Source organism: Poromitra crassiceps, assembly GCF_964638095.1.
Source record: "Poromitra crassiceps genome assembly, chromosome: 9".
Taxonomy (NCBI): Eukaryota; Metazoa; Chordata; class Actinopteri; order Beryciformes; family Melamphaidae; genus Poromitra; species Poromitra crassiceps.
Genome location: NC_139630.1, coordinates 55985908 through 55998407, shown reverse-complemented (window position 1 = coordinate 55998407; position 12500 = coordinate 55985908). Strand labels below are relative to the sequence as shown.

General features: G+C 47.3%; 1 protein-coding gene across 4 annotated transcripts in view; it reads left to right on the top strand.

Annotated features, from left to right (window-relative positions):
* fynb (FYN proto-oncogene, Src family tyrosine kinase b) overlaps positions 1–12500 on the top strand; it is a 102491-nt gene that overhangs the window by 81676 nt on the left and 8315 nt on the right. For 2 of the 4 annotated variants that reach the window (XM_083643470.1, XM_083643471.1), the window contains 4 exons: positions 1540–1643; positions 4273–4422; positions 8372–8536; positions 10760–10939. In XM_083643470.1, coding sequence (XP_083499596.1) covers positions 1540–1643; positions 4273–4422; positions 8372–8536; positions 10760–10939 — 599 coding nt within the window. Of the gene's footprint in view, positions 1–1539; positions 1644–4272; positions 4423–8371; positions 8537–8997; positions 9154–10759; positions 10940–12500 lie in introns of all 4 variants that reach the window. The other 2 variants (XM_083643473.1, XM_083643472.1) reach the window with 2 other exon arrangements.

Sequence of the window (12500 nt, the reverse complement as noted above, 5' to 3'; positions counted from 1 at the left end):
TCAAAAGTTCGCTTAGAATTTGCGCAAAACCTGAATGGAAACGCAGCTAGTGTCATGCTCTAAGAAATACCCTAAAGACAGAGGCAGTGTGTCAGTGCTCCTCCTGACCCTGTGTGTGTGGTGTGGTGTGGTGTGGTGTGGTGTTGTGTGTGTGTGTGTGTGTGTGTGGTGTGGTGTGGTGTGTGGTGTGGTGTGGTGTGTGTGTGTGTGGTGTGTGTGTGTGTGTGGTGTGGTGTGGTGTGGTGTGTGTGTGTTTTGCATCTGTTTGGAGTGTGTGTACTAGCTGCAGCAGACCCTCCGCCTCCCTTCAGTCAGACAACATTTGAAATGGTGCAGTGTGAGTGTGTGTGTGTGTGTGTGTGTGTGTGGTGTGGTGCAGTGTGAGTGTGAGGCAGCGCTCTGGACTCAAAGCAGATCCACTCATCAGCATCAATCTACCTCCTGTGAAGATTTATGTTCATTTATGATCGACGACTTTGAGACATGAAGAAGTATCTTGTGCATCACGAGACGGGACAATGTCAGCCGTCAGCTTTAGTAGACAAATAAAGATGTCATGGTCCTTCTTCTGAAGCACAAGGTTTCTGCAGCGTTCTGCTTCTGAAGCACAAGGTTTCTGCAGCGTTCTGCTTCTGAAGCACAAGGTTTCTGCAGCGTTCTGCTTCTGAAGCACAAGGTTTCTGCAGCGTTCTGCTTCTGAAGCACAAGGTTTCTGCAGCGTTCTGCTTCTGAAGCACAAGGTTTCTGCAGCGTTCTGCTTCTGAAGCACAAGGTTTCTGCAGTGTTCTGCTTCTGAAGCACAAGGTTTCTGCAGCGTTCTGCTTCTGAAGCACAAGGTTTCTGCAGCGTTCTGCTTCTGAAGCACAAGGTTTCTGCAGCGTTCTGCTTCTGAAGCACAAGGTTTCTGCAGCGTTCTGCTTCTGAAGCACAAGGTTTCTGCAGCGTTCTGCTTCTGAAGCACAAGGTTTCTGCAGCGTTCTGCTTCTGAAGCACAAGGTTTCTGCAGCGTTCTGCTTCTGAAGCACAAGGTTTCTGCAGCGTTCTGCTTCTGAAGCACAAGGTTTCTGCAGCGTTCTGCTTCTGAAGCACAAGGTTTCTGCAGCGTTCTGCTTCTGAAGCACAAGGTTTCTGCAGCGTTCTGCTTCTGAAGCACAAGGTTTCTGCAGCGTTCTGCTATGAACGAGCATCAGTGTTTCTCCAGGTTTGGAGGCCATCATGACTAAGTGGATATTGATGCAATCGTCTGCAGGGAGGAAGCCAGCAGCCTCGTGACTGGCTGCTGTCACAATCCATATACTGTAACACAAGCTAGCTGCTAGGTTAGCGTCTAGGCTGCTGGGTTAGCATCAGCCGGGAATATTTCTTATCGTCACTAGCATGATCTAAAACACAAATTGTACAATTGAAACCTTTGCAGCAGTTTATTTAACTGTTAGAGAGACGGTCCTGCAACGGAAAACGAACAAGTTCAATCCCACAACAGCCAGTCCATCAGTGGCAGTGATGGAAGCCTGAGCTAAACATCTCTTCTCTTTCCAGCTGGTACTTTGGTAAACTGGGCCGTAAGGATGCAGAGAGGCAGCTGCTGTCCACCGGCAACCCTCGCGGCACCTATCTCATCCGGGAGAGTGAGACCACAAAGGGTAAAACACAGAGACACTCATATCGTCAAGCTGTGCGTGCGTGTGTGTGTGTGTGTGTGTGTGGTGTTGTGTTGCATTCATGTCATGTCGGATTTGATCAAATACAAAAATTCTGGATTTTCATCCCATTTTCCGCCGATCTGGGGAGAGCTGTAGACTAGCACATGCTTCCTCCGATACATATGAAGTCACCAGCCGCTTCTCTTCACCTGACAGCGAGGGGCTTCACCAGTAGGATGTAGCACGTGGGAGGATCACACTATTCCCCCCGGTTCCCCTCTCCCCCGAACAGCAACCAGAGGACGCCCTAGTGCAGCGACCAGGACTCACACCCCACTGGCTTCCCACCCGCAGACACGGCCAATTGTGTCTGTAGTAACGTCTGGTCTGACCAAGCCAGAAGTGCCACTGCCAGGGACTGAACCTGAGCTGTGTTGTATGAACCAATATAAGACTTCCGGTTTGCGGAGCTAGCGAATATAAGACTTCCGGTTTGGACGTTCAGCCTTCAGAGTAAAAGCGCGCGTAAGTCATGTTTTTAAAAAGCATAGAAAAATGTTTAGTTTGCAGATTAAAACAATAAACAAAGGATCTAAATGAAGGTATACAATACAAATGATGTTTCTGTTTGACACCAACTGTTTTAATAACATTGAGAACGATCTTCTCATCATCTTAATAGATAAAAGCTGTTCACTGGAGTACATAGCCTTTACAAATTGGACACTGGACAGGTCTGTGTTCAGGGTGGGAGCTTGCCAAACATATGCACGCGCTCGGGGACACCTCCTCTATGACATCCCACTCTCCGCTAAGGCCATTAGGAGTAAAAAAAATAATATGGCGGCCCATCAAACCCACCCAAACGCATATTGGCCGCCATATTTTTGTTTACTCCTAATGGCCTTAGCGGAGGGTGGGATGTCATAGAGGAGGTCTCCCTGAGCGCGTGCATATATGGTTTGTGCCGACATCTTGGACACGGGAGTGTCCACTGTCCAGTAGCTGTCCAGAAATGTCACCATAGTGCGTTTGGGTGGGTTTGATGGGCCGCCATATTTTGTTTTACTCCTACTGGCCTTAGCAGAGGGTGGGATGTCATAGAGGAGGTCTCCCCGAGCGCGTGCATGTTTGGCAAGCTCCCATTTTGAACACAAACCTGTCTAGTGTCCAGACTCCAATTTGTAAAGGCTATGCACTCTAGTGAACAGCTTTTATGTATTAAGATACTGAGAAGAAAGTTATCAATGTTATTGAAACAGTTATTGTCATACAGAAACATAATTTGTATTGTATAGCTTCATTTAAATGCTTAGTTTATTAGTTTAATGTGGAAAATAATCATTTTTCATTCGCCCCTGTCTGCTCTATAATTGTGCAGAATCGTTCTTTTACTTTGAAAGATTTTTGAAAAATCTCACCGGGAACTTCTTATATTCGCTAGCTCTTATATTCGCTCACAGAACACAGCTCTGAACCTGGCTGCGGTGGTAGGGGAGTGCTTTTACTTCTCTACACTACCCAGAGACGCCCCCTGGTGGTAGGGGATTGCTTTTACCTCTCTACACTACCCAGAGATGCCCCCTGGTGGTAGGGGATAGCTTTTACCTCTCTACACTACCCAGAGACGCCCCCTGGTGGTAGGGGATTGCTTTTACCTCTCTACACTACCCAGAGACGCCCCCTGGTGGTAGGGGAGTGCTTTTACCTCTCTACACTACCCAGAGACGCCCCCTGGTGGTAGGGGATTGCTTTTACCTCTCTACACTACCCAGAGACGCCCCCTGGTGGTAGGGGATTGCTTTTACCTCTCTACACTACCGCCCCCTGGTGGTAGGGGATTGCTTTTACCTCTCTACACTACCCAGAGACGCCCCCTGGTGGTAGGGGATTGCTTTTACCTCTACACTACCCAGAGACTGTGTAATGTGGGATTGACTGTAAATATGAGCTGCTGCCTCGGGGAAAAGCATCACGTCAGCCTTCTAGTAGCAATTACAAGTGTGGGGATTTCTTCCATGGGTTTTGGGTATCTACCTCTCGCTGTCACAAATTGCATAAGTGTGTCATCACAGGTGCCAAACATTGCAGCAATATACACCAATGTCAGCAGCCCAACGTGATAGAAATCACAATGATCAGTTATATTCACATGAATACAATCAGCCCTGCTAATCAAATGATGAAAAATAAGCAGTATCTGCTGCAATTTCCTTCATGATTAATATTAAGCTAAAAAACAAATAAAACATATTTTTGTTGTGTTACAGTAACGAGATGTCTTATGTGTGTTTTGTAAGTGTGTGTGTGTGTGTGTGTGTGTGTGTCTGTGTGTCTGTGTGTGTGTCTGTGTGTCTGTGTGTGTGTGTGTTCTCCTCTTATATTATCTACAAAGAAACAAAGGCCAAGCCAGTCACTGCTCAACTTCACTTCTAAGGGCAATACACTCTGGCCTCTCTCACTTACATCACTCTGTGTGTGTGTGTGTGTGTGTGTGTGTGTGGGTGTGTGTGTGTGTGTGTGTGTGGGTGTGTGTGTGTGTGTGTGTGCGTGTGTGTGCGTGTGTGTGCGTGTGCGTATGTGCGTGCGTGTGTGTGCTTGCGTGTGCGCGTGTGTGTGCCTCCTCCAGGTGCCTTCTCCTTGTCCATACGGGACTGGGACGATGTCAAAGGAGACCACGTCAAGCACTATAAGATCCGCAAGCTGGACAGCGGTGGTTACTACATCACCACGCGCGCGCAGTTCGACACGCTGCCACAGCTGGTGCAGCACTACTCAGGTACCAAAACCCCCCAGTTAGTCACAGCTTCCTGTAACCTTTCAACTGACATTTTGAGCCGAAGCGGAGAGCGCAATTAGAGAGATGTTTTTTTTAGAAGTTATTTTTAGCGTGTTTTCTGCTTTAGTGGAGGGAGATGAGTGGGAGCCGAGAAACGAGGACATGTAAACGAAAGTCACAGGTCCGATTTTTAAAGCAGCACTAAGCTACCTTTGAACTTTGGCAGCACTAGCTGCCTTTGAACTTTGGCGCCCCCGAGTGGCAGCGAGGTGTAAGAGTTTGTGTTTTTGAAAGTTTGAAGTTAAGTTTACTTAATTACCCAGAAATCATGTAAGGAGATGTCAGTAAAAGTGTGCACTTCTTTTGGCAGCTTTCTCTGTTTAGGAGACAATCTTATATTCCATTTTTTAGTTAATTCAGGGGGGGTAAAAAAAAAGACAAGAAAGGAAACGGCCAGACGGACGTTGCCATAGTGACGTTGCCATAGTGATATTTGTGATGGAGGAGACACAGCATTGTTGCCATAGTGATATGTGTTATGGAGGAGACACAGCATTGAAGGCTTGAAGCATTGACACTGGGGCCCTATTTGAAAGCTGCAGCCAGTGTCTGTTTCCATGAATTGATCCACAAATGCATGAAGCATTTAGGCCCAGAGCCTGAGAGCCTGAGAGCTGTGTAGACAGAAGAGTCACCACATCTCCATTCACTCCAATGGACCAGTTGTTTACTACTCTCAAGAGTTCCAGGAAGTAAGGTTCTGGATTAAGCAGCGCTGTCGATTTGCAGCAAAATGGACAGTCTGTGTCCTTATTTGTTATTTGTCCTCATTCTCGATCTCCCTCTCACTAGCAGAAGGATATTTTCTCTGTCACGCTGTATTGGTCACATTGACTTTACATATCGATGTCTAAGCAGTGAAATCGTCACTATGGATTTTCTCTGTGTTTGTGTCATCATGGCACATTAACTGTCTCACCCGCTGCTGTTTATTGCCAACCCAGATGATGTACGGAGACAACGCACGTTCACCTTCACCTGAACCTGAACCATGACCTGAACTCTTTCCAGGGCTTCACCTGAACCATGACCTGAACTCTTTCCAGGGCTTCTGCTTTTACTGCCTTTTGCTTTCCTCTACTTTCAAACCATGTAAAGAGCCTCTCTGCAGCTCTGACACAACACAGCTGTCTCTCAGAAGCACGTGGAAGGAGGAGAAAAGCATCAATGTAGGCTCATCAAACATGTTCTATGCCAGGTTGTCTTGACTCAAACATCTTTGGATGAAACTGATCGCAGATGGTTATTGATTACAGTATAACGTCGTGAATTTTGCCAATGCAACTTCGATTCACTGATGATGAAACAGAAAAGACAGTGAAACAATGTAGCGTATCTGCAAACACAACAATCCAGATTATTTTCTTTCAAATTAATCAACTTGCGTAAGACAGTGACGGATTCAACACGGCGATCAAAGTGTCGCACCTCCAGATGCATCATTTTGAGGATGCTGCTCCGCCTTTCTTAGAAAACGCTCACTATTCTGATGCTCGTTCACATACCTGATGATATTATTGACATATTGACAGGTTTTATGAGCAGAGTGCTGCTGTATCGATGTCTGAGGCAGCGGGGCAGCGAGTTGAGCGAGACGCAGGCGTTTATCTTTCCTTTACGGCCCTACGCAAACACCCTGGGACCTTATCTCTGCCACTAGGGGGGGGGGGGGTCAATATTTCCCTGCCATGTGTGTGTGTGTGTGGGGGGGGGGGGGGTCACTCTAAATGTCAGCTTGGACGGACAGACGGAAACCCCGACGTAATCGATGGCGGGCAAACACCAGCTTCCTGTTGAGTGGAGCAAGAGAGGCTGGATTTCATGTGACACACAGAGAACATGGTGTCATCATGTAAAGTGATGGCCATATAGAAGCAGCTAGAGGACCACTCTCCCCCCTAAACAAGCACCGTTGTTAATGCACAACATGGCCGTTAAAATGACTGCGACTCTACCTTTATGGTTAACCACAACTGTGCACATACATTTCCCAGAAGAGTGACTGACAGCCCGAGTGATCTCACATCAATTACCCTCATTATCGTTAAGTGAGTGGGAGTCAGAGATGCCATTAGCCAAGGTGAGCCTATCGTTCTCTACAGACCTGCCGCCATGCTTCACCATCTCCCATAGCTTCACCAACAGTAGGGTTTCTCCCCTGCGTTCAGTCAGCAGTATGGATGCGCGGGCCGCCGTTATAACCGCGCTGACCATGGATATCTTGCCCCGCGGGCGGGCCGGATCATAAAAATAAACATTCTGATTAATAGCAGATGGGTTGCGGGCGGTTGAAACGATGTATCATTAATGAGGGAAAATAATATGAATTACGTTCTCTAGTCTATGAACGTATTTTAAGCGACATTTTTCGTCGGGCATATTCTTAGTCGCCTATTGTAGATCCCCCAAAGGACCCACGGCCGTAAAACAAAACAATAGCCATGTGCTAGGTCGCTAGGCTCCACTTTTGGTCCATATATGGTCATTGATGTCACCCTCAAAAAGGAGTCTCTGCTGAAGACGTGTTTGAAGAGAAGACGCGTTCATATTTTCCCATACAATGAGGCAATCCAGCAAACTAAACTTAAAGCTATAGCGTTAGCCGAGTAAGCTACATGAGGGCAAGTGGGGGACTGGACATAATACAGCATGGAAGTTTATTTGGAGTCTTGGACTGCAGCGATCGCACCAACGGCAGCAGAAACCGTCAGTTCGATCCTTTTATAGCGTTGTGAAATGGCGGGTGAATGGCGGGCCGGATCTATAAATAGTATGAAATAATTTGCACGGATTTATGGCGAGCGGACGGTTCATGCATACGCGATTAGGATTAGGATGGCATAAAAGCTCATCTGCGCATCTCTAGTCTGCAGGGTTGGACCAGCACAACAGTAGGGTTTCTCCCCTGGGTTCAGTCAGCAGGGTTGGACCAGCACAACAGTAGGGTTTCTCCTCTGGGTTCAGTCAGCAGGGTTGGACCAGCACAACAGTAGGGTTTCTCCCCTGGGTTCAGTCAGCAGGTTTGGACCAGCACAACAGCACAACTGTGACAAAAAAGTGGGGAAATTAAAACATAGACAGGTATTAGGAGAAAGCTTAAAATTAACTGCAAAAAATTAGGGAGGGACAATGACATGAACATTCATCTGATAGGATTGAAAGGTTTACCATGTCATCATATATAAACTTTCAAATATAAATTGTATTTGTAGCGCACTTTTTTTCAAAACAAGAGTTCCAAAGTTCTTCACAAGGAACAAGACAAGAAAATAACTTAAGATATTGATCAAATAATCATAGTAAAGTTATAAAACAAATAAAATAACTTGAGATGCTGATCAAATGTTAGGGCTGTGAACAGCATCTCCCTGGGACAGAAACCTACTCACACTGAGAGGAGCACCACTTTGTCTCATTTATGATGATTAAGGATCAGGGCGAGAGTGCATGACTGATTACTGCTGGACGGCTGTGACCTGGAAGCAGTCTGTTGGGCCTGGAAGCAGTCTGTGAGTCCAGGAAGCAGTCTGTGAGTCCAGGAAGCAGTCTGTTGGTCCAGCAAGCAGTCTGTTGGTCCAGGAAGCAGTCTGTGAGTCCAGGAAGCAGTCTGTGAGTCCAGCAAGTGGGACGAGCAGAATCGATTTTGAACTTTGGTGTTGACTCATCCTCTGCTCATTGTTGTCCATGCCTCTCTACTTGCACCGTTGCTTTGACAGTTCACCTGCTTCCCCATCCCAACCGCCAGAATCAAATGTCTGCATTGTGTGTGTGTTACTTTGTACGTATTCTGGTGACCAGGCTGGCTTTCCTCTGTCCCCATGTCCCAGGATGCTTTGCTAACGCTCTGTACATCTCTCTTTATGCTCTTTACGCTGCGCGGCGTACGCAGACCGAGCCGCGGGCCTTTGCTGCCGCTTGGTCGTGCCCTGCCACAAAGGGATGCCCCGCCTCACCGACCTGTCCGTCAAAACCAAAGACGTGTGGGAGATCCCACGGGAGTCGCTGCAGCTGATCAAGCGCCTCGGGAACGGGCAGTTTGGGGAGGTCTGGATGGGTACGGATCCAATCACCTCCGTAACGTCCCGGGCCCAAAGAGGCGGCGTGGAAGGAAAACCACTGACCCGGGGCAGAGACACCAGAGACACACCAGAGACACCAGAGACACACCAGAGACACCAGACACACACCAGAGACACCAGACACACACCAGAGACACCAGACACACACCAGAGACACCAGACACACACCAGAGACACCAGACAAAACACAAAGAAATAAATCCGGCCTGCGAGGGGAGGAGATGAAATGAGAAAATGGGGCAAGATTGGACATTTTGGTTTGTGACTCCCCCCCCCCCTAAACATTTTGAAATCACTTAAGACATCCAGTGTGTCAGGAGACTCTGCTCTGATGGTGCAAAGATGGCTTCCTTCCAGCGCCGTCGTTGCATGTTCCACTCCCTGGTAGTTAACCCTGTGTGCCTCCCCTCCCCTCCCCTCCCCTCCCCCTTTGTAGAGAGTGCGGATGGTTTGTGCTATAACTTAGAGGGCATGTGTGTGAACTACACGCCTGACACTGTGGGACTGACTCATGATGCCTGGGAGATCAGACGAGACACGCTCGATCTGGAAGTCAAGCTGGGGGCGGGATGTTTTGCCGATGTGTGGTGTGGTAAGGAAATGCAAAACAGAACTACCATCTTTTTCTTTTGGTTTGATATTCACTGGGGGCATCCTGGAGGTCAATGTGAGGATTTTCATTCATCCTTTTCTCGGAATGTTTAAACCGGTAAAAAAAAAAAAAAAATTGCAAGGGCGCCTGGGTAGTGCAGCGCTAGATTCCCTGCCTACCAACATGAGGGTCGCAGGTTCGAGCCCCCGTGTGACCTCCGGCTTGGTCGGGCATCCATACTGGCACAATTGGCCTTGTCTGCGGGTGGGAAGCCGGATTAAGGTTATGTGTCCCGGTTGCTGCCTCCTCTGGTCAATCGGGGCACCTGTTCGGGGGGGGAAATAGCGTGATCCTCCTACACGCTACCCCCTGCTGCTGAAATGCCTCGCTGTCAGGTGAAAAGGAGCGGCAAGGCGACTGCACATGTATCAGAGGAGGCATGTGCTAGTCTACTAGTCTCTCCGCAGATCAACAGAGGGGGTTGAGCAGGGAGAATTGGCCAAGTACAATTGGGGAGAAACTGGGAGGGGGGATTGCAATGATGTTTTCTAATAGGAGATGAAAGCGTTGATCTTCTCCCTCTCCAGGATTCCCACAGGGTTTTGTCTGTTTGTTTTGTAACATATAGTCCAGGAAACAAGACGTTCCTACTTAGTTCCTACTCAGGATGAATGTTCTATCCCCCCTGCATATTTCCTACATCTCCAGTTTGCACAGAGTCGGGGGTGCAGCAGTGCACTCCGTTATCCTCTTACACTCGGATAGAGATTGTGCATGGGGCTCTTCACAGCCCAGCAGGTGAGCAGCACCCGCGTGGTCCCGCCTCCCAAAATGGCTGCACAGCTGTGTCACTAATGAAGCCGCCTCTCTCTCTCTGGGATTTATGAGCTCGCTCTTAAATTAAAACCCCCAAACCGGCCGCCGCCTGCTGTGCAAAACACATGGAGACCAAAATGTCAACTGGCGGCGGTCTGCTTTGCCTTTAGGTCAAAGGTCACCACTGATAGTTCTGCTATGACTGTGACAGAATGAGACGGTTCGAGCACTGCTGTGCTGTGATGACAGGGATCCATATGTGACTCTGCATGCTCTGACACAGTGCCGTGGTGCGTTACAGTAGCTGGCATGCAACCAGTAAAGAGCTTACAGGGCGGTTGCTTTTGTTAATCATCCTACAAAGGATTATCTACATATTGTGGGTCTTAAAACCTGCTGGATCGCTCTCTCCTGGCTTTTTAAAGCCATTTCAAATCAGAGTCCACCCTCAATCTCTTCCCCATTTAATGATCCTTCGGTACAACCTTCATATGATGTGAATTCAACCTTCATATGATGTGAATTCAACCTTCATATGATGTGAATTCAAGGCCAGCTGATTCTTCATAATTATCCTGTGTTGCATGTTTGCCTCATTGTCATTTCAAAGCGAGACTTCTCCCTTGATTTTGACTTGCCGCCAATCACCCCCTCCAATCAACCCCGCCAATCCTCCGTTCAGTTCAGACAGCCCGCTTGTCAAGTCTCGCTTTGAAATGATGCCATGTGAATATGAATGGGTGCAACATGGCGTCCTCCTGATGCCGGCGTGTTCTCGCGGGTTTGCCAGGAACGTGGAACGGCACCACCAAGGTGGCGGTGAAGACTCTGAAGCCGGGCACCATGTCCCCCGAGTCGTTCCTGGAGGAGGCTCAGATCATGAAGAAACTCCGCCATGACAAGCTGGTGCAGCTCTACGCCGTGGTGTCGGAGGAGCCCATCTACATCGTCACCGAGTACATGGGCAAAGGTAGATCAACACACAACACACACACACACACACACACACATGCACACTAAACAGACACACACATGCATGCACACTAAACACACGCATGCATGCACACTAACACACCCACTAAACACACACATACACACACACACACGCATTGCATGCACACTAACACACACACACACACACACACACGCATTGCATGCACACTAACACACCCACTGGCCACTGGCAGGCATTGCACCTTTTGTTGTGCTTTTAAGTGATTTCAAAATGCATTTATTCAGGATTTGTAGTCTGACTTCTATGCAAAGTATTCTATCAAAGTGAAAACCAAATTCTACAAATTTCTGTGAAAGCATCAAATGGAAATTGCAGGGAAATCAAGCTTGTTTAAATATTCATTCCCTTTGCTTTGTTTGAGCTAAATTGTGATATAGCAACGCATTTGAAATCACTTAATGGCACAACAAAACATTTATAAGGCATATACAGATTTAGGGCCATATTTGATATCTGATATTAGATTTTGGGGTCTGAATACACACTACACACTCATGCTTATATACAGTACAGACACACACACACACACACACACACACACACACACACACACACACACACACACACACACACACACACACACACACACACACACACACACACACACACACACACAGGTATAAACTCCTTCATGCACAAACATACACAGCTGCACACACACTTACATGTACATACAAATATATACATGCATACATAATAAATACATGCATACAAATATATACATGCATACATACATGTAGAACAAAATAAGCCAATCAGCATCGACAGCAAAATATCACTGTGCAGACATCGCAGGCAAAATTGTTTACTCAAAACTACAGTATTTTATTCAGGCGCGTGTATTTTTCCATTTGGCTCTGAATCATTGTAAGTGTTCTCGTATGGTTAAACTCTTTGTTTATAAAGTGGCAGTGACTGTTCTCGTATGGTTAAACTCTTTGTTTCAAAGTGGCAGTGATTAAGGCCTGCAAAAGCAACAGTCCTCTGAGAGGCTGGAATGCAGCTCAACCCCACAACAAAGAGCGTTTGGATGCGAGAAGAGAGAGGCAGAATGGAAACGTTGATGTGCATCGCTGTGTTTGTGGCATGCAGGGACTCTCCCACATCTTAGCTCAGCCCATTCACTGCCAATGAAGGATGTGTTTTTAAGAAGACGATGCAGTGTGAAATATCATGGCTGTGGAGGCATTAGCGGTTAGCATCCAGTCGCCCGTCCTGTATTTTTGCCTGCATCTATCTGTCATTATAGCCGTAGCCTGGTGTTTCTCTCAAACCATGTAAAGAAGAAGTGAAGAGGTGACTGGTAAACCAAACCTCATGTCTCTCTAACAGTGCGTTGCCAGGACAGTGCTTTGTGCTTTGTGTTTGTGAACGTTGGAAACGGGACAAAATAAGAAAATTACAACCAATTCCTCTTGGGGGGAGTAGTGCTTCACTGATGAATGCAGGGAGGGAATCAAGTCAAACGTAAGGCTTCTTCAGTGTCTCTATTCCTACTTGGACTGACATCAGAACT